General features: G+C 40.7%; 1 protein-coding gene across 4 annotated transcripts in view; it reads right to left on the bottom strand.

Moving 5' to 3' along the window:
• The window catches only part of FGD4 (FYVE, RhoGEF and PH domain containing 4), a 106,629-nt gene that overhangs the window by 5,771 nt on the left and 77,933 nt on the right, over positions 1–22,925 (bottom strand). For 3 of the 4 annotated variants that reach the window (XM_033161961.1, XM_033161964.1, XM_033161963.1), the window contains exons 4-17: positions 21,597–22,074; positions 18,853–18,942; positions 16,954–17,099; positions 16,055–16,211; positions 14,927–15,065; positions 13,134–13,192; positions 11,562–11,708; positions 8,675–8,847; positions 5,992–6,022; positions 5,650–5,745; positions 4,775–4,900; positions 3,317–3,457; positions 2,050–2,190; positions 409–1,462 (exon numbers count right to left, since the gene is read on the bottom strand). In XM_033161961.1, coding sequence (XP_033017852.1) covers positions 1,199–1,462; positions 2,050–2,190; positions 3,317–3,457; positions 4,775–4,900; positions 5,650–5,745; positions 5,992–6,022; positions 8,675–8,847; positions 11,562–11,708; positions 13,134–13,192; positions 14,927–15,065; positions 16,055–16,211; positions 16,954–17,099; positions 18,853–18,942; positions 21,597–22,074 — 2,188 coding nt within the window. In that variant the 3' untranslated portion in view covers positions 409–1,198. Of the gene's footprint in view, positions 1–408; positions 1,463–2,049; positions 2,191–3,316; positions 3,458–4,774; positions 4,901–5,649; positions 5,746–5,991; positions 6,023–8,674; positions 8,848–11,561; positions 11,709–13,133; positions 13,193–14,926; positions 15,066–16,054; positions 16,212–16,953; positions 17,100–18,852; positions 18,943–21,596; positions 22,075–22,925 lie in introns of those variants that run through there. The other variant, XM_033161962.1, reaches the window with a different exon arrangement.

Genomic DNA, 22,925 nt, shown 5'->3' with positions numbered 1-22,925 from the left:
GTTTGCACAAGGCATGGCTTAGTGGTGTTTTTTGCTCTTTCAAATCATGGCTTGCCAATTCAGACATCCTCCTAAGCTATGTATATTTAATATTTCTTAATCACAATTTGATGTCTAGATTGATTGATGATAATATTAAGGTCCGGGTGTTAGTGACCAACTATAAAGGCATAATACATGATCACAAGTGATCATTTAAGACCAGGCTGTTATTTACTGAAGCACTTGCTGTAATTTTAAAAAGGTAGCACCACCTTCCAAAGGTTAACAGGCACAGGACTAAGTAGAGGAATTATTATGTTTTTCAAAACACAGCCAGAACTTGCACATCCATTACATGCCATTTGATTTACTACTGCTTTTTAAGCTCTACGTTTATGTATAAAAATATCAATGCCATCAGATATAAACAAGTAACTAGTTGTTTTTAATTTAGAATCCTCTGCTTAAATTTTCAGGATGATGCATGCTTTATAAGTCATAGGCAAATAGCATGAACCTAGTATCATGAAGTCAAATCAAAATTAAGTATATTACATTTTCCTCTCTAATGGCATACCCTGCAAATCTTATATATTGTACTTGTTTAATAATTTTTAAAATGGAAAAAGAATGAGGGTTTTTAATAGATAATTTAGAAATTTTAAACACTCTGGGTATTGTACTTTTCTCAAACACAAATTGATAGAATATATGTACAAGTCAGTGTAAATAGTGCTAGAATTTAGATACAATAAACCAAACTGTCTTTACATTCCACTAGACATCTATTTTGGCAAAAGTGGAGGTATATCTTAAGACACAGCTATGAGTCCTAGAATGCAGCCAAGATATACCAGTGCTGACATCAATATGAAACGAGCCATTTATTTCTCAGTAGCATTCATTTCATATGATGCTGTTTTCTTGAGAAGAGTGGTATAGTTATATTGGTCACTCTTTGATAGACATTCATTTAATAAAAAGGAAATGTGGAAGGGTACATTAATTTTATTGACACAACATAAATATAAGAAAAGTTTCCCTAAAAAAAAAAAAAAGATGAACATTGTTTTTCTTTTCCAACATAAAGTGCTAAGAAACGTGGTTGAGCCAGGAAGGCTCTCTTCTTTCTTGCTGATTTGAAAATTAGTGTCAACCAAAGTTTTGAGTGGAGAGAGAGAGAGAGAGAGAAATACATTACAGACCATCTGCTACGTCAAGTTTCAGCTTCCAGTTTTGCAGAGCTTTCATGCTGGTCCTCTAAACTCATCCGCAAATCATTTGGGCAGTCCGGCGTTTCACCTTTGACGGCCAAATGGATGACCTTCAACCACTTCTGTTTTAGTTCCTCATTGTCTGCGGCAAAGCTGTGCACTGACTTGGACTGAGTCAATTTGAAACTGTGTGGAAGGTCAGCGCTTCTTGGAGTGTCATCTACTGTGTAGCCCAGCAAAGGGATGGTAGCTAGCGCTCTTACATCCTAAGCAAACAGAAATAATAACCTTTTAAAAAGCTCTGGGTTTGGTAAGGAGGAGAGGAGAGTGATCGACCAACCGATTACATAACTCATTTTTTTTTTCAACTTAACCCAAGACGTTCTAAAGGAAATCAGAGTGCAAGACTTCAGCCCCCCCCCTCACACAAACCCCTCACACCAGCAGGGGCAGACAGGTGTTGGGAGGAAAGGAAAAGCTCTATTGTGGTGGTCTTCAGCAAGACAGAAATATGAAGATGGCATATGCACCCATAGGAGAAGAAAGGTGCAGAAGTGGAGAAATCTTCATCCTACGAGTCGCCTCCTTATCCTCTTATTACCTACCCCTCCACCCCACAGTTAATCACAGGATGAGCACTGGGGAAGCAGAATGATGCCATGGTCTCCACAACAATTTATTTCTGTGAAAAACACCTTGTTTGTCTGCTGAAGGGGACAAATAAAAAATCAGAGGAAGTGGGACAGAGTGCATAGACAATAACTGCAAAGCTGTTACTGGGAGCAATTGTACCCCACTTTTCATGCACCTTATCAGAGGATTTTTTTTTGTCCAACACGTTCTCCCTACGTACCTGTGGAGCACCGTACATATATAATACAAGGGCTTCCTGCTTAGGAATCACACACCAAGCCTTCTGCCAAGTCTTAGATTTTTCCAAGTATTGGAGAAAACTACATATCACACTGTTACCGGATACTTCTGCTGATTCAATCTGTAAGGGCAGAAGAGAAATATTATCTTTCAGAGATTTCCAATAGCTTAGTCTAGCTACAGCACAGTTCCTCAGATTATTATAGTTAGAACATAAGATGTTATCCATTTACTGAGAGTTAAATTACAGCAAATGTCAGTTGAGCCAAATAAGTAGAAGGAACCAGACAAGATAAATCTCAGTCCTTGATACCGAATTCACTATTTTGCTATTTGTCAAAACAACATGGCATGGAAGCAACAAAGTGTTAAGACACAGAACTGATGCTGGGAGAATGGAGCGTTATGTTTCTATAAATTCCTGATAAAGATGGGGACTAGCTATTCTGACACTGGGTGCCTCATACAGGAGAAAATGGTGAGTTTAAAGAACAGCTGAATGGGAGAAAAGAATAGCACTGGAAGCTTCTGCTGAAACAGAAGTCTCAAGATCATCTGCCAACCTTGGTTGGTTTTTAGTCAATAGTCCCCCACTCTCTGCAAATCTCACTTGAGTACAGAAACTCTTCCCACTTCTCCCTCTGCCCAAACTTCACCAGCTGTAAATGTCTGTAAGAATCCAGTAACCCTATAAAATATGTCATATTCAAAAGGGGGGGGGGAGTGTGGTCAAGGGATCATGACTTGAGCAAAGCCCATCCACCTAAGTCTGTTTTCAAACAAAATGGTCTCCATATGCAGGCTACATTTAAAATGTATGTATGTGTATACATATATCGAGAGACAGATAGACACAAAACTTGCTTGGTGGCTGATCCACACAGTTTTCTGGATGCTGCCATAAACTATTGGCATAAAAGGCTTTGCAGAAGCAAAGAGATCCACTATGTGACAGAAGCAAAAGCATGTGACTTGGCCTTTTTTCATGAATGGCTTGCCACACATAGCAGTTGCCATTCTGATGCAACTCTAAGCAGCCACATCAAGGTGGCTGTTCTGTGAAACGATGGCTTTTGACTGTATCAAAACAAACACAGGATATGAATCCTAGTCTCAGGTCCAATCCAAAAGCTCTCTGTGTTAGTACCATGTAAACCATCCAAGAAAAATGCATCATCTTCCAATGAAAGGTAAGCCAAAGAGCACGTTACACACAACACAATTAAGTAATTCTTTAAATGTCATACCTCCAAGATTCCTTTCTTCTTCTTTTCTTCGCTATCTGTGCATCCTGTTATAATGTGGTAGCAGTCCTTACAAACCTTGTTCAGCTTACCACCATCATACTCAAGATGAGCTTTGTAATCAGAACATTTCCAGCAAACCACCTTAAGAAGAGTAAGAGGAGCAGGGGAATGAATTATTCTGGAATATTATTTTCCCTCTTCCCCTTTCATTCTATATGGTGAGATTTTGCCAAACACGTGCCTCCTGACATTTCCAAAAGTGAAAGTCATCCATTACTTGTTCCAAGGAAGAAACCTCCCTGAATTAGCTCTGCCACCCAAATCAATGCAATCCAAGACCCACAAACAACAAATTCAGGCTTAGGTTGTGAGATTACAATGCTATTTGTCCGATTTCTTCACAGGCATGTGATTCCCTCCTCTTCCCCAATAGAATTAATCCAGAGATTCTCATTTTATTTTATTTTATTTATTACATTTATATACCACCTTTTCCTTCTAAGGAGTACAAGGTTCTCCTCCCCATTTCATCCTCACAACAACCCTGTGAAGTAGGTGAGGCCAAGAGATGGTGACTGGCCCAAATGACCCAACCTAGCTAAGGGATCATTCAAGACTTCTGCTTGTCCCACCACTTTCCTCCAGGGAAATCTGATATTTACCACTGAATCGGAGCAACATCAATTAGGTTTTTTGCAGATTGATGCCTGGTTCTGATTCAGCACTAAACAGAAAACCGGGGCAAACAGAAAACCACTCAGACCCGAGCTTTCTAGGCACAGGATGAGTGGAAGTGTGGCCAAGCCGGGTTGTATCCACTACAGTCATCCCATTGACACAAGGGCTTCTGCTTGAGCAACAAAACTTCAATTAGCTCTCCTTCCCCCAGTGCCCCACCACCACCTCCATAGGGTTGAGGCAAAACCCAGAACAAACTGAGGGAGCAAGGAGAAGTTCCACTGCACAAGTAGAAAACGCCCTTGCACAAATGGGACGACTTCACCGGATACAGCTCAAAGGAAATAAAATTCTCTCAACTAGTAACGGAACCCTAGTAACCCTGACAAAGCTTCAAGGCAAATGCAAATTTAAGGTTAGTTGAATTAGTTGTCTTAGATTATCAGTTGAAAAATCAGATATTAGTGACAGCTTAGAGAATAAAAGCAAAGTGAAAACTGTCTTCATCTTAGCTGCATCATTATCGAAGCAGGAAAACAAGACTTAAAAATCACCAACTGCTGAAAGAACAATTTAATGGGAAATTTCCTAAGCTGTCCACGAAGTGAATCAGTTTGGTTCATACAGTGAAGCCGCCGCCCACATTTTGACCACTGCTCTACGGCGAGCTCAACGGCAACAAAGCAGCATTCAGAAGCCACCAGCAGATGGCGGATCTGAGCAGGTTTTGGGCTGCTCCAGCATCTGTTAACCAACTAGCAGACATGGCTTTGTGCTTACATGCCCACATGCTCGGCAGTGATGCCTCCTCCTCGTCAGGGCATTGAAGGATTCCTTGCATTTCATGCACATGGTCACTTCATTGTCCCGAATCCATCTTGGTGCTCTCTTCCCAAGTTCAGCAGTCTGAAGGTAAATGTGGAGAAATTATGAAGTCATTCACAGCAGCAAAGAAAACAAATCACTTTCTTTCACCAGGAGAGTAGCAGCACAACACAAGCAGTTTGGGAATCTACATGTTTCAGGGACCTCGTTTTCTGTTCTCCATAAAGTACTGACACTGCATTTTTTCCTGCTCTTTGATCTGGTTTTTCATAAATGCATTTTATTGATTACACTATATTACATTATATATGCAAATAACTTTGGCGATTTGTCATATAAATAAAAAGCAGTATCTTCTGCATAAAACAAAGCACCGTGCATCTTGATAGCACAATAAATAATGGTAAGCAGCAGCAGCAACAACAACAACAGAAATAAACCATATTCTCATATGAGCATCTAAAAAGGGTAAAGGACATGTTCATATGGATGCAAATGTGTTTTATGAATTAATGCTAAGAAACCAAGGCTGGGTACATATGATGTGTTTATAGTGCATTTGAAGCACATTTTTACACTCAAATAATTCTGGGCACTGTAGCTTGTTAAGGGTTGCTGGAAATATTAACTTTGTAAGGGGCAAACTACAATGTCCAGAATTCTTTGTGGGAAAGAAAGCGCTTTGAATGTGCTTTAAAGTGGAAACCTAACTGAGACAAGGCTAAGTATGAGGCCTCAATTTCAAAAGCCATTCCCAGCATTTTCAGGTGCAATTTTCACGTCAGCAGCTTCAGACATACCCTATCAAAACATTATGGGTGCCCACTTACAGAAACTTCAATAGGTGTGTCCTCATATTCTTTTGCAATAGCAGTTCTGAATGTTTCATTCCTTTGCTGAAAAGCATCTATAGTATTCTGGAGAGCCTGGAATGAATAGCATGGGTCAGAACTACTAAAACTTCAAATCTAACCAATTTAATGACAAAACAAAAGAGATCACACAGCACGCTTGATTTATAGCTAGCATTTTCGTTAATTTTAAAAAGGAATAAGCATTAAAAGCACAAAAATAAGGCAGATTCCAAAGCGGTAGGAGTCTTAGGTTGTTGCAGCAAACACAACTAGCAAACCTATTGTGGCGTAAGTTAAAAAAAAAAACATCACATTTACCTTTATCCATTCTTCTTTATCTTGTTCAGAACTACAGGAAACAGTTGGGACATAACAGTTAAAAGCAAGTTCAGGAAACATTAATTAGCTAGAGTCAAATCAATTTCTGTTTATTCAAGGAACCTATTACTTTGAACTGCCTACAATGTACTGTAAATCTGAACACAGAAGGCTTTAAGTGAGAATACTGAAAATGACCCATTAAAGGAAAAGCTTGGCATCTTGTATTCAAACGCTGATGCGCTTCAGTTGCGCAGGATTATTTCAAATGAAATTTTAATTATGAATAACGATGGCATTCTTAGCAGTAGCCTCCTGTCTCTCCCCCCACCCCCCAATACATAGTGGTAAGGAAACGTCAAATGATTGCATCCAGTTGTAATTCATGTATGGAACACACATACAGAAACTCTTTCCAACCTTCACAGATCATTCAATTATACTTAGAGCTGGATTTCTTCCCATCTTTCATAGCTTCCTTCCCTCCACCCACCAAAAGGTAAAGACATTTAAAACTATAACCATCCCAAACCCTCCCAAATAAGTCATATCTGTGACTCCACACAAATATTTTACTGCCCAATTTGAAGTCCATCTAAAAATAGTTCTGCAAGCCACCCAAAGAACTGATGTCATGGGGCAGCTACATAAAATTACCTGGTACTTAATAAAAAAAATAACATACATCTAAACACAAAAGTGTGCACGCTATGTGTAAAAGATGTAAAGGAATAGAGAGTTCTAACAGGCAACGGAGGGTGGTTTCTCCCCCAGTATTAAAATTGCCGTTAAAATCATTTTAATTGTGCATCAGGGAAGAAGCTCAGAAGCTTCTTTCCAAACTCCTCTGTATCTTTGGGGAGACTGGAGTCATGCAGTTCCTTCTACTTACTTAAATCTCTCGTGATGCACAAGCAGTTCTTTTGGGACATTCTAATGCACCCTTGCACAATTAAAATTACTTCTCCAGTGGTTTCAAATTCCAGCATTAGGAGATATCTTACACTCTTATAATCATGGGTATCTCCTGTCTGATATTAAAGCAAAGTAAGATGGATAAAGGCCGGGGAGTGTGACGCCTGCTTCCACTTTTTCTGTTCATATAGAATAGGGTAATAGCAGAGCAGGTCAAAACACCTGTTTATGCAGAACAGCTGCAACACAGTCTTTGCCATTTTTCTTCTTGTATTATATTGTTTTAAGCCTTGTAAAATGCAGCAAGTTGTAAAAATCTAAGCGCTGGAGCTTTTACTGCTTCTTTTGAGACCCACAATACTGATTTACTGTTCACCTTCTCACATCTGCCTGAAAAAATTAGACTGATCTTACCAAACACCAAATGAACAATAAAGGAAGTATCTGCATAATGAGGGTAACAGGAAGCAACCTTCTATAATGAAGTGAACCTTATTGACCACCAACGTAATTGTGCATTCTAGTGGCAATCAGAAAGCATGCACACAAGCTTTTCTGGTAAAGAAAATCCTCTGGGCAAGCTAAGCTTTGCATCAGAGCTAATGCACATTTTATGGGATGGGGAAGATTAATATTATCACTTATTAATATACTGAATGTGGAGGGAGAGAAACATGGTTAGGCTAATGTGATGAACAAAATATCACATTTTCATTCAAGCGCCTCTAAAAACTGCAAGAGATATGCAGTGGGATGAACCCTTAATGGGTTTATTCTGAGTATGGCTTGGTTCAAGACTGCCCTCAGTCTACAGGGAACATTTTCTCACAGCTGCTTTTCTATCTCCCAAAGTGAGAATATCCTAGATGCCCTTTGATCTTCTCAGCACTGGAGACATCAGAGATGATCTTCACCTCCACCACTGAAACATCAGCCCATAGATTGGACAGTGACCTAAGAGGGGCAGTTTTGCCTTCCCTTATGTGCTTCAACTGTTATGCAAGCATAATCATAGAACTGCTACCCTGGAGGCAGCTTAATAAAAGTGCATCTTCCTCTCAGCCTGTGGTTCACCATGCTTAAGGAGATGGTTGATAGAGGCACGAAAGCTGGAATAAATGGCTTTTTGGCTCCTTACAACTTCAATACATTGGCTCTCAGTACGTTTCTGAGCACAATTCAAAGTGTTGGTGCTGACCTTTAAAGCCCTAAGTGGCCTCGGTCCAGTATACCTGAAGGAGCGTCTCCACCCCCATCGTTCAGCCCGGACACTGAGGTCCAGTGCCGAGGGCCTTCTGGCGGTTCCCTCATTGCAAGAAGCCAAGTTACAGGGAACCAGGCAGAGGGCCTTCTCGGTAGTGGCACCCGCCTTGTGGAATGCCCTCCCACCAGATTTCAAAGAAAATAACAACTACCAGACTTTTATAAGACATCTGAAGGCAGCCCTGTTTAGGGAAGCTTTTAATGTTTGATGGATTCTTGTATTTTAATATTTTGTTGGAAGCCGCCCAGAGTGGCTGGGGAAGCCCAGCCAGATGGGCGGGGTATAAATAATAAATTATCAACATCATCATCATCATTTCTGTCTTCATCCCTGCAATCCGGTGTGTAGAGATTCAGCAATGAGTTGGAAGAAAATCCATGCATTCCAGGTGCAAACTATTGTAGTCCAAGTTGTAAATACCTTTCTACCAGGGCCTACCACTTTCACATGTATCTATTAAGTAACACTACAGTATAATAACCTCAATTTTTCATCTCGCTTTACCTGGCCTGCAATTCCAAAGTTCGCTCTTTCCCAGAGACTTGGAATGTGTGTGGGTATTCTTCATTGTGTGTTTCCACGATTTTCATACCATCAATGCCAACTCTTGTCCGAACTGTGAACTTAGATCCCACCAAGCTGAATTTGGGGACACAGTATAGCAATCTGTTGTTGAACTGCAAAAAGCACAAGCCACACCAGCCAATGTTAGCTGCCACAAAGACAAACCTCTCTTGCATAAAAGGCTTGAAAAAGGTAGAGAAGCTTAAACAGCGAACACAACAAAAAAGGAAGGTTCAGAAGTGTGGTATAGTGGAGTTCAGTCAAGTTATCAATAATAACATCAAACATCTCACTATGTTCACCCAACCATATTGCACACAGTAAGCACAACGTTCAATATGCTTTCAGAAAGAAATGATAAAATTTTCCAATGTACTAAATAAGAGGAACTTTTTACAAATTAAATCAAATGCTCGTATTATAGCTGCTGCCTTCTGCTATGTCCTTTGCATTTCAAAAACTGCTTACATTTAAAACTGGGGATGTGGGGAGGAGAGATGTGAGGGTAGGAAGCTGATTTGGAGTTCAGAAAGTGTTGTGCTCCCCCCGCGCCCCACCCCTCCTTCTCTGCTCTCAAGTCACTCCCTCCCAAAGCTGCTTCACTGGTGGGACGAAATGTCCCGAGGCTCTAAGGCACAGATTTGCTTGAAGCATGTAGCCAGCACACAAGAATGAAGATAAACACACATGCACACAGATGGGCAACCCCGAAGGAAGGCATGAGTAATGTGCAAAATAGATGAGGTACCCATGTGTATTTATTGCAGAAAGAAGCCTGCCACGCAGTAACTTTTGACCTATTAAGGACAGCCAAATGCACACTTGGTTGATCACTGTTCCATCAATTAATATGAAATCTTCATTGTTTGGGACTGCATTTTTAAGTTGTTACTATGCTCTCAGCATCAACCAGTGCTGGGCAAAAGTGTTTGGAAGAGCTATTGTACAACTGGGTAAGTGTGGGTGGCTTCCTAAAGCAAAAGACAGAGCAAGATGGTGTTTGCTGCTGCCATTATTGCTGCTCTTGCTGGCTGTCTCTGTTCTACAAAATGCCACAACTCCCTGCTATGCACAGAAATTTATCCAGTCAGCTGTGTTTATGAGCAATGTACTTGCACACATTCACGTTTCATGACATGGCAGCAATTGCCCCACCAGAGCAAGAGAACACAATAGTAGCAGCAGTTAAGGCAGGAAGCAGCTGGGTAGCAAGAAAAAAAAAAGTAAAGCAAGCACGATAACCTATGTTTCCAGTGTGGCAAAACATTCAAGGATTAAATTGTTGTATGCAGCAGCACTTCTCCATAAAGGCTTGTTGAATCGCCAACTTAATGCTGCAATGAATGCAAGTGGCAAGCACTAGTTTATCAAGTACAGTCATACCTCTGCTTGCGTTCGCTGCAGGTTGCGTTCGGCATGGGTTATGAACGCGCTGAACCCAGAAGTACCGGAACGGGTTACGTGCTTTGCACATGCGCAGTAGCGCTGAATCGCGCCGCGCAAATGCACAGACACGGCACTTCAGGTTGCACTCTGTTCATGTTGCGAACGGAGCTCCGGAACGGATCCCGTTTGCAACCAGAGGTACCACTGTAGCTGGCATGCATTTTAATAGAGGGTAGTATTCTGTGCTGACTTGTACTTCCCAAAACGGATGATTTTTTTGACAACTACAATGACACTGGGGGGTGGGGGTGGAGAGAGGGCTATTCCTCACATTTCAGATTTTCTTCATGTTGCATGGATTTACATATAAAACAGGCCTCAGAATTATGCTTGCTTGCTGGAATTAAAACTATTAACATATTCGGTTATTAATGATCAAACAAACCAGCAACTCACTGAAAGAACATTTCATAGATAAATTACTTTAGCGGGCTGGAGTATGTAAGGGGCCTGGGATTCAGTTACACTGACTTGAAGCTCTCTTTTTATCTCTTGGGTATACTATAAAATGGCTTGCAAGGAAGGACTCATTATGGATTAGTCTGAGGGCAGCTTAAGTATACACAGGGATTCTCCAGGATCACTTTGATGGTTTAATCCACATCTGTGTCATCTAAAGCTTAAATGGAGTATAAGTGAAGTTTTTCCCTCATGAAGATTTTAAACATGAATATCCTTCATACCTGCTTGAAGCGGAATTAATAAATATGCCCATTAGGAGGAGGAGGGCCAGAAAATATATATGCAAAAATGCATCTCGCTGTTTACAAGGCAGAGGGGAAAAACTGCCCGTTTAATGGGTGGAAATGTGCTGCTAGCAGTAACAGAAGGTTCTTGAGCTTCACCAGCAAGGAAAATAAAAATGCATTGTGCCTCCTCAGCCAAATTCACTGAGGCAGTAGAGGTAGGTAGCTGTGGTGGTCTGCCATAGTCAAAACAAAATAAGGCAGAGAAATACTCCCAGCAATCCAGTCTGCAAATTGGGATGCTCCTTTCCCAAAAAGAATTCAATCCTTGTGTTTTCAGACTTAATAATGGTTTAGTGCTACAATTGCACCAACACAATCCATTGTTATGCTTACTCATAGTTTGCTTCAAACATAGTTTCAAACATAGTTTCAAAGTTTGCAAGCAGTGGTTAAGAGGGAACCTCACTAACATTAATTCAGATGTAACACTAAACAACGGTTAAGACAAATAAAGGGACAGGAGGAGGGAATTTGTACCAGATGAAGGCATGCTAGTTTGCAAGCATTTTTTTCCAGAGAGCCAGTATTATGGCTGCACCAAACCAACAATATAGAAGATCCACCAAAAGACCAGATATAGAAATGTTATACACAGGCTAGAATTAAGTGGGGTGTAAGAAACAAATACTCACTAAGAAAAGGTATCTTTCTTGGGCAGATGTATTACGAGCAGCAAGTTTAAGTATTTGTCCTTCTTTTATGAGTTCATTTGAAGGATTGACAATATCTTCTTCTTCTCCTAACATTTCATAAACTTCCAACAACTTCTTTAAGTTTTCCTTTTCCATCAAAACAAAATGCGACAACCGTTAGTGCATGCCGCTTGTGAATTTTTTTTTATGAAAAAGGTTAAAATGTTAAGAACAAAAGCATGCAACTGTTTTAGCAAGAACCGTCCTCTATGAAAATGATGATCGGTGGCATTGCTACAAGAAAAATTAGGAAATGGCTTGCATAATTATGAACATCTCTTGCAACAAAAAGACTTTCCTAATAAAACATTTGTATATGTTTGCTAAGAGAAAAAAAAAACCTCATCAATAAACATCTTCAAAAGATACTACATTCAATGAGTGGAAAAGAAAGAAACTTAGGAGCAAGCATGGTGTGGTGGTAGGAGCATCTGGCTAAGATGGGCAGAATATAGGTTCAAATTCACCAACTCAGCCATACAAGCTCAGTGGGTGACCTTCAGTCAATCATTTACCTTTAGTCAATCATTTTTTCTCAGTCTAGCTTATCTCACAGGGATATTGTGAGGATAAAATGGGAAGGGGACGACCATGTATGCTGCTCTGAGCACCTTGGATGAAAGGTGGGAGATAAATGTAACAAGCTTCATCCAGTAAAACACTTGAACTGCTTGATAAAAGAGCTGCAATATTTAGCCACTAATTTATCAGAACAATGCATTATTAAAAACTAATGACTAAAAGAGTGACTCCAATTAATTGGCAATGCTTTTAAAAATATTCTAAGGTAAGCCCTTAAAAGCTACGCATGACAGCTGTCATCTTAGAAGTACCCCCCATTGTAAATTCCATCTTATGATAACCTGCTGTGAAACATACCTGTACACATTCCTTGCTCTAAGGTGAGGAGTGTACTTTCCCCAAAACTGCATTTATTCACACAGATTTAATCAGAATCTAATACATATAACTGAATGAGGGGGGTTTTCAAGCATGTGACAGCCCTACCTTTCCATTTAAAGGTAAAGGGACCCCTGACCATTAGGTCCAGTCGCAGATGACTCTGGGGTTGCGGCGCTCATCTCGCTTTATTGGTTGAGGGAGCTGGCGTACAGCTTCCGGGTCATGTGGCCAGCATGACAAAGCAGCTTCTGGCGAACCAGAGCAGTGCACGGAAATGCCGTTTACCTTCCCACCAAAGCGGTACTTATTTATCTACTTGCACTTTGATGTGCTTTTGAACTGCTGGGTTGGCAGGAACAGGGACTGACTAACGGGAGCTCACCCCGTCGCGGGGATTCGGACCGCTGACCTTCTGATTGGCAAGCCCTAGGCTCTGTGGTTTAACCCACAGCGCCACCTGCATCCCCTACCTTTCCATTTAAGTTACCTTAAAATGGTTGCATGGGAATTTGGAAAAAGCTAATATAAAAGGCTTAATTGCAATCTTTCCTACTTATTATCTTCTGATGTAGATTATGCAAAGGAAAAAATCTCACAGAAGTCACTCACCATTTTTCGGATGGCGCTATTAGAGTGACTTGCTGCTGTAGATATTATTTCCAAGGATTCTATAAGAGAAAAATCACCCCCAAAAGGTTAATTACTAGTACTATGATACATAAACAGCGGCTTCAAATGCTAACTTGCATGTTTCACTTTTTTATTGCCGACAAATTATAGTGAATTACAAGATTCAGGCTGTAATCCTTTACATACTTACCTGGAAGCAAGTCCCATAGAACTCAATGAGACTTACTTCTGAGTAAACATGTATAGGATTGTGCCCTCAGTCCAATAAGTTTCCTTAGACTTATGTGAACTTAAAGTAAAAAAAAGATAAAAAGGTAAAGGACCCCTGACAGTTAAGTCCAGTCGCAGACGACTCTGGGGTTGTGGAGCTCATCTTGCTTTACAGGCCGAGGGAGCCAGCGTTTGTCCACAGACAGTTTTTCCGGGTCATGTGGCCAGCATGACTAAACCGCTTCTGGTGCAATGGAACACCAAAACCAGAGCAGCGCACGGAAACGCCATTTATCTTCCCGCAGGAGTGGTACCTATTTATCTACTTGCATTTTTTGGCATGCTTTCGAACTGCTAGGTTGGCAGGAGCTGGGACTGGGCAACGGGAGCTCACCCCTTGGAGAAGTAAAAAAAAATACTTTGTGAAGTTGATATAGGTGTCTTAGTCCCTGGATATAAAACAGACACGGGTTTGGTAATATATCTTTTGTTGGAATGAAGCATATGAAATAAGTTCTGGGTGGAACATTGCTTTAGGACTAGAAACTACAAAAACAATCAGTTCAAATTGCTATCTGCCCCTCTAGCCACCTCAAAACAAAATCCTCATGTGAATGACCTCTTAGCTCATCTGACCACAACTGAAGAAATCTCTAGAACCCAGTAAAAGGCATTGCCTGACCTTCTCTGCTTTAAGATGTATGTAAATCCCGCCCGCCCTGTTGCTTGTGTGGTGGTGGTGGGGTCCTGAGCACCTCTAGTTTTCTTTCTGTGAAATGTGTATTTTGCATTTATTGCATTTCCAAATGTGCCCCTAGGCCCAAACAGTTCAGGGATCCCTGATCTACTTCAACATCCTATTTTCTACAGCAGTGGTGGCCAAACTTGGCCCTCCAGCTACTGCTGGACTACAACTCCCATCATCCCTAGCTAACAGGACCAGTGGTCAGGGATGATGGGAACTGTAGTCCAAAAACAGCTGGAGGGCCAATTTTGGCCACCACTGTTCTACAGTAAAGAACCAGAATCCTTTGGGAAGCCCACCCTCTCTTGTTGCCATTGTCCAGTAAGGGCTTTCAAGTGGCACACTGCCTCTGAACCTGGTGCCATGAAGACTCGTAGCCAGTGAAAGATTTGCACTCCATCAATTTTCCTAATCTCGTTTTAAGCCCTCTAAACTAGAGGCCACCACCGCATCTTGTGGCACCAAATTCTACAAATTAATTATGTGCTGTGTCAAGAATTAATTCCTTTTGTCTGTCCCAAATCTCTTGCTAATCAGCTTTGAATTGTGTTATTTGTGTGTTCAGAATCTGCACTCCTTTTCAGAAAGGAAATTCTGAAAACACAGCATATTTTCATTTGTCCAGAAAGTCTGAACAAAGGGGATATAAAAAATTTAGTAAATAAATAAATAATATAGTATTTAAACAAATTGCTTCCTGTGAAGTGCTGTTCTTTGTTTCCTTTTCTTGGGATAGTTCTGAAATATTAATGGTCCCCGCCCCCTTTACAGATTTACTGTGTGATGCTGAATATATAACCCACATAAATTTATTTACTTTCAGCATCCTTCCAGTCTAGAGAGTCTTGAGGCAATTTTCTTAGATAGTCCTTCAGAAGCATCTCGTATCTTGGAATGCGCTGCACTGGTTCTAGCATGTGATGCTGCAAGGTGAGATTTCCACAGACTTTCTGTTTCTAAAAAGACAACATACATGTATTGAAACTGAGGCTCCAGAAATGCGTCTCTTGCACTCTGCATCCGCTAAATATACAGTGGTACCTCGGGGTACAGACGCTTCAGGTTACAGACTCCGCTAACCCAGAAATAGTACCTCGGGTTAAGAACTTTACCTCAGGACGAGAACAGAAATCGTGCGGCGGCAGCAGGAGGCCCCATTAGCTAAAGTGGTGCCTCAGGTTAAGAACAGTTTCAGGTTAAGAATGGACCTCCAGAACAAATTAAGTTCTTAACCCGAGGTACCACTGTACTTTATTTCAGTAACACTCTCTTAGTGATATTGGCAAATGAAAGCAATATATTTCATCCAGGGATTTTATTTAATAATTCAGAAAGTTGATTATTAAATGAAATCCTCAGCTAAATGTGTTGCTTTCATTAAATAATTTAAACCCAGTTACAGGTAGGTAGCCGTGTTGGTCTGCCATAGTCAAAACAAAATAAAAAAAATTCCTTCCAGTAGCACCTTAGAGACCAACAGTGTTTGTTCTTGGTATGAGCTTTCATGTGCATGCACACTTCTTCAGATACACTGAAACAGAAGTTACCAGACCCTTATATATAGTGAGAGAGTGATGAGGGGTATTACTCAGAAGGGTGGTGGGAATGGGTGATTGGACCAAAAGGTCCATAATACTATTTCCTTAAAGAAGCCTGGGGTGGGTTCCAATTCACACATGGAATATCACACAGGTAAGTATATGCTTATTATCCACTGACAGGTTGCTCCTACTCGGGTACGTAAGTTCACCATTACATGCATAGATAACTCACATAAATAAAAAGGGTAAGAGTGTGAGCCTCTCACATCTGGAACTCCATGGGCCCTCAAAGCACCCATTTTGTTCACCCAATGCACTATTATCAAGCAATGAAACAAAAGTGCCGCAGTCACAATCTTGACTGCCAAGAAATTTAGCATGTCATACAAACGCGCGCACACTACCTGAATTTCTTGAATAATACATTTGAAGACAGGTGATCTCTCAGTCCACGTTTTCACCAATTCCATTGCGTTGTCAAAATTCTTCACATACTCCCCATACATTTTGAGGAAAGGAGCTAGCTTCTGTAGGATGTCACTGATCCTGGGGTTTGTGTCCCTGGACAGGCAAAATAAAGCAGTTATAGAGATAAACATGGGAGGTCGGGCAATATGTACTATGGGCACCTCAATTCTGTCAAATATGTATCTTTTGGTTTATTCTGCTTGATAACTACATTGTGATTGACTTTTTTTTAAAAAAAAAGAGTATTCTATAAACTAAACAAACAAACTATGTCTCTAACTCACAGCTTTGTCAAGAAACCCTAAGAAAAAATCATGGTTGAATCACCTCTAATAACCCTACGAAATAAACACTGCAGCTCACCTATTAATATAAAATCCTCCTCCAATAATCTATTCCAGTACTGGAACTTTCATTTTCAGAGTTGACTAACAATGAGGGAGGAAAATGTTTTTTCCCTCCCAAGTCAGGCTGTAAAAGCTGGAACTGTATTACTTAGATCATATATAGCTGCCAGTTTTCTAAACACATGCATGGTTCATCTCTCTTGATGCTTCTCTGGCTTGTGACACCCAGTATTTCTGAATAAATGTTAAGTGTGGTTGTGTATTTAAAATACCTGTTTTAAGGAAGAGGTTAAATATATCTTATACATTTCTGGACATCTCATGGGGAATCATTCTGTGTTCTCTGACATTTCAAGACTATTATGGATCCCAATACTACAAAAACAACTTGCCAATTTATAATAGAATCATAGAACCTCCTACAGGCACAGATAACATTCACATGGTCTTTCACAGAGCACTTTCTCCCAATAATCTGCACTGCTTACCATTCTTGCATTCTTTTCTCAAGCTCTGGCAGCAAGAATTGACTGTGAAACTGATTAATGGATGAAATATTGGAAAATATTTTACTAACAACTTCAGCAGGAAATGAACCCCTGTTAGCTTCATCCATCAATTTACAATAAAACTCCTGCAATGGATAAGAAAGGAAAAGAGAGTCAGCCACAAAACATGCATTCCTGGGCAAATAAAGCAGGCACGAGGCAAACAAATGTTTACAGCCAATTTGCAGCTAATTAAAAATGCCCATTTATTATAACTACCTCGTTCCTCTTTCATAATACCATCAGAACTATCTTGCCTGTAATCACACTTCGAAGAAGAAGAAGAAGAAGAAGAAGAAGAAGAAGAAGAAGAAGAAGAAGAAGAAGAGGAGGAGGAGGAGGAGGAGGAGGAGGAGGAGGAGGAGGAGGAGGAGGAGGAGGAGGCGGAGGAGGAGGAGGAGGAGGAAGCAAAATGAAGCAAACAGAATGATCCTCAAGTCAACATTTTACTAGTTAAGATTCTAGGCAATCTGCTGCATCTCATTTGTTTCTCCTTTTCTGCTGCCAAGGGGCAAAGGGCTTGAGGGGGTAAGGCTCATTATGCTGACTTGAACCTGCCAGCTGAATCTTTGGCTGTAGGATTCTAGTATGAATTTTAATTAAAGGCCTGTTTGCTTCCTACACCCTTTAATCATATTATTTGCTTAACTTGTTAGCAAAGTCGTTTCTCAGAAAACTGAAGGCAGTTGTGCATGCATTAGTGCAGCCAACAGATGTAGTAAGATGTAAGCAGTAAACAGAACCTGAGCAGCAAGCAATTTAAAGCTAATAAGAGGTGTCAAGCTTCTGCTCCAAGAAAGGGAGCTATGTAGAGCTTCGTCTGTTTCATATTCAAATGGGAAATTCAGGATAAGCCAACACACATAAGAAAAATGGGCCTCTTTGAACAAAGCTATGATCCAATGAGAGGGAGGTAAATTAACCCTGCAGTCTGTTCTCAGCAAAATATGATGAAAAATGTGGAGGCATTGGGAACAGAAGTGTTTTATTGCAAGATTTGGGGGGGGGGGTAGATCCAGTACATTGAATCAGAAGAGCAGAATCAGAGCTTGTGGGCTGTGTGACATTTACATGGCAAACAGAATATTTTACTGTGCCACCTCCATAGAGTCCATAATTCCAACAGAAGTATGAGTAATTCCTAGTCATTTCAATTAAGTCATTAGTCATAATATAAATGGATTTTTTTTTCATTTATAATTCGTAAATGTCAGTAGTGACCAATGCCATATACTTTTCCTGGCCAAACTACGGGGGGGGGGGTGAAGAACCAAGCCTTTATTGAGCAAAGGAAATAATTGATTTTGCATGTCTTAATGGCAATTGATCTAAAACATAGCAATAAGTTCAGGATTTTCTAAAGGTGTTGGTGGTGCTTTCTGAGATTGCTAAAAGACGGTGGGGTGGTGAAGGGCCATAGATCAACAGAGGAGCATCCGTTCTGCATGCAATGATCCCATGTTCTATCCCTGGCATCTCCAGGTAGGTCTGGAAATGTTACCTATCTGAAACGCTAGAGAGCCAGTCACTGGGGGCAATATTGAACGAGATGGACTCGTGATCTGACTCCTATGTTCCTACATCACTGCTGCAGTCCCAGTTACCATGGTCTGTGGGCAAGAAAAGAAGATAACACTGGAAGAAATTGTGTAGAATATGTGTGTGGTGGTAGGAGATTCATAAAGACAAAGGATGGAACTACAACTACAAGCAAGCAAACATGCATCCACTGGTTAATTTAATAAGTTGATTTAGTGGTCAAAGCACTAATATAACAGTTTCCTCTTATATTAGCTAGAAAAAGCATTTCTGAAAGAAAGAAAGAAATCCCACTCTTACCTGATCCAAGAGAGCAAGTCGGCAGACGTAAGCTCTTTCTGTGTGCAAAAGCTCATTGGCAATATTGTAACATTTCTGTTCATTTGTCTCCTGGAAATGCAGACAATTTTCAGAATGAAGAAATTGCAATATAATTACTTAATTTTTTGCTGCAATTGCAGCTTCTGCATTTATCAAACAAGGGTTCTCTCCCCCTTCACCCAATTCAAGTCATAGAAAACTGGGAGGACCAAAGTGTGAGAAACTAAGAGCCTCTGCCTGCAAACTGGTAAACTGAAGACAGCTGCATTGGCTTAGATATAAACCAGGCATGGGGAGCCTTCAAAATTCTTCTAATTATTGCACTTTCTATGAATGGTTTTTCTTTTAAGCACATTAGATGCAATGTTGGGTGTGCTGCTGTATCCTGCTTTCAAGCATTAAGACAGGAGTGGCTAATCAATGGCCTTACAGATGTTGATAGACTACAGCTCCCACAATCCATTGGGCCAGCCTAGCCTTGGCTGATGAAGTTGTGGTACATCTTGTAGTCCAGCCCTTCCTTAAGGGCTCGGCACATGGTCCTTGGCTGTGAATCCAGGAAGGCCTGCTTCCTGCCCTGCAGCCCTTTCCCCACCTGGCCTGGGAGGGTGGGGCCCTGACTAACTGAGGCTGCTGAACAGACTCTTGGGTTGGGGAATTGTTTAGGTGGGTTTTTTGGGGGGGGTGTTGCTGCTGTTTTCGATATTAACTTTTTGTATCTTTATTTTAGATCTTATTATGATTCATGTGGAAATTGTTTAATTCGGTTGTGATTTTTTTCTATGTTTTATTTGTTGTTAATGACTTTTGTTATATTTGTAATTATGTATTTTTTCATGTTGTAAACAGCATTGAGCATGGTTTTAACTATGGAAAGATGGCATACAAATAAAATTATGTATGTATGTACTCTGCTGTTCAAGGAAACTAGCCAGTTGAATGAAATTATGAGATTCCAGAGCACATAGGTTTAAATAACACTGCACTTAGCAGCATAAGCCTGTTCTACCCATGGTAGAAGGGTAGGACATCTAAAAGTCATGAATTCTGTTTTTTCTTTCTTTCTACACAAGTTATGTAATACTTTAATTGCGAGGTGGTCTATAGGAAAAACATTCTTCTCTGAACTCTCCCCAATTCTAATAGTGCCTTAAAAATAATGGCCTGTTGTGTAAAGGAACTTTTAAAAAGGGAAAGCAGAACAATTAAGTCTAAAATTAGTCCTGGCATTTCACTAAACAAAAAACAGGGAGCATGGATTCTATATGCAGAATACTGGAAGAGGGGTCACCGGGGACACATTTCAGGCAGGAAAAAATACAATAAGGAAGTGAAGCCAGGCAGTGAGAGATGTTGCCTAGGAAGAGTCCAGATACTGCAGCCTGGAGGGATGCTTTCCCTGCTCTGCCCCCCAATCCTGAGGTTCTAGTTCTTTCCAAAGCACTGCTTTTCTTCCCTATGTTTCTAGTCCATTTTGAAAGCTGAATTTGACTGAGCTGAAACTGGCCAGGAACTCAAGAGTGCTGACCAGGATTAGGGAACGCTCAACTCCAAGGAGAAGCCCACCTTATTATGATTTTTTTTTAATACTCCATACAAATCACAGCAGGATATCACAGCATGAAATAATGAATATCATAGCAGCTGCCATTCTTCTGCTTTACTCTTTTTGTATTACAGAATGTACAAACACTCCTTGTTGCTTACATCTGTTGGGTGCCCTTTACCCATTGTAGCCCCTCTGAGGGAGACCATGGGTGTGTCGTTTCCCAGTGCGCTGAGAATTCCAGGGAAAGGACCCATAGGAATGACCCTGTCCATAAGGTCACAGTCTATTAAACTAAATGTTACAGCTGAACTATGGCAATAACCCACAGAAAAACTGCTCCCACTGGGGTGTTACAACATGTAAAGGCCACATGTCATAACATTAGTTCATCATCCAGAAGGTGAGAAGGCTCATACTGAACGGCTTCCTTCTGTTACCTTCTCCTGGTGTGTGCCAATTTGCTTCCTGTATATTCTTGTACTACCACCCTGTTGTCCCTGCCTTTTCCTGTAAATTACTGTCAACACCCTTTTCATAACTGGCATGTCCTTCCTGCACTCGTTGGCATTCAGCTCGTTTTACTAATGAGGACACTCATAAAGAGGAAAAGGACTGTTTCAGCTATTCTGCTGAATGAAAAAGCCCTTCAGTCTCCGAGACCACACTGTGTAGACTGAAGTGTCCACACAATCAGGAAGTCTGTGTTCAGAGCCAGAAACTTCCTTTGCAGGAAAGCCCTCCAGGCAATCTCCCTCAACAGCTTCCATATCCAAGAGATACCACTGGTATTGCCTCTCTGATCTACATCTACAATATTGATTCCTTCACAGCTTTTGCCTTGTATAAATGGAATGTGGTCTCCTACAAAAACTAACAAAAGATACATAGATTTTGTGTTGAAGTGTGTATATTGTATCTATGTTAAAAAGGGGGAGATACTTAAAATTTCAGTCGTTTGAAGGCAGTCTAGTTAAGTGTATTGTTGAATTTCTTCGTTCCTTTGATAAACTGTTCATGCTGTAGAGTGTTCTAAAAAGCATTAGGGATACAGCTATCAGATTTGAATGCAAATACAAATGGTCTGTATTGCCTTCAGAGGCCTATATATTTCAATAATGCAGAAGGCACTTTTTGTTTTTATAGCCTACACTTCTTTATAAACTGCTTGCCTTACCTTTGTCTCCACATGCGAGTCTTGCTTATTGTGCTCCTCAATCTGCTTGTTCTTTGTATTGGTAATCATTTCTACACTTTCTTTTCCCGATGGAAATAACGTGTTCACACTTGGAGCCTGGCAACAGCTATTGATTGTTTGCCCTTTGCAGGCTGCTGTAGTTTGCAATGCGTCTGTACTAATGTTCTCTCGTTCTCCATTTACCAAGATGCTGTCAAATGATGCATTTTGAATGGCCCTACTCGCATTATGAACCGGCAATGTGCTGTCCCTGCAGTCCAACTGGTTCTGTGCTACTTCTCCATTGGCTGTGCGATTCTGTACATCCTGAGAGTGATCTGTACTATATCCCTGCTTCTGTAGTGGGTGTTGGGTGAGGAATTTTGGCTGAGGTGCTGGTGCTGGCCCATGCTTTCCTTGAGATTTAGCAACATTTAGAACACAGGATTCTTTCTTCAGCTCACTAGGAGTGGATGGGCTAAAGAGAATAAAAGACAGCGAAAACTAATTCACATTACATGAACAATTTATGTGAACAGAACACCCTTCCTATCCTCTTTGCAAAAAAAAAAGCAGTATCAGTAGAGCAATGCTAAACAAAGTTGAGCCAAAAATTTGCACAGAGAATGGTGAGCATTGTCTCAGAGGCCAAGAATAGCTACAATCCTATTCACACTTACTTAGGACTTGCTTGGCTAAACTTGCGGCTAAGCCTCATTGAAGTCAACATACTACAGTCAGTGCTGTTTGCTGCTTACTAAGGCTTACAACATATGTTTGTTTTTAGGAGGGGGGGGCAGCCAAAACAAACACAAAGTGGCAGGGGTTTCTCCAACTTGTAAGGTAAAGGTGAGAGAATCTGAACTTTTCCTGCGTCCACTGCCCATCTCCCAGCGAACTGATTCCCCATATCAGAGCTCTGGTTGGAGAAAATGATATTGAGAATGAAGCCAAGCACCATCTCACCCTCTACTTTGCTACATCATAAACAAATTTGACTATTAAAAACACAACATTCTTCAACATGAAATGCAGCCTTACTGCACTTCTTCCCACCGTGTACTTCAATGTTTCCTTGCTACCTACATTAAACAAACATCAACAGATCTTGCTGAAGCACTGAATTGTTTTTCTTGGATTTTTTCTCTATGGATTATTATGAACACATTGAAAAAAGAACACAAAGTCTTGCATTGTTTACTCTGTCAGGCAGTGACTCTCCAAAGTCTCAAGCCGATGTCTTTCCCAGCACCTGTTACCTAACCCTTTTAATGGGAGAGGACAAGGATTGAACCTTGAACCTTCTGCATACAACGTGTGTGCTCTTCC

This window comes from Lacerta agilis, chromosome 10 (genome assembly GCF_009819535.1).
Source record: "Lacerta agilis isolate rLacAgi1 chromosome 10, rLacAgi1.pri, whole genome shotgun sequence".
Taxonomy (NCBI): domain Eukaryota; kingdom Metazoa; phylum Chordata; class Lepidosauria; order Squamata; family Lacertidae; genus Lacerta; species Lacerta agilis.
This window is presented reverse-complemented; position numbering and strand designations above follow the sequence as displayed.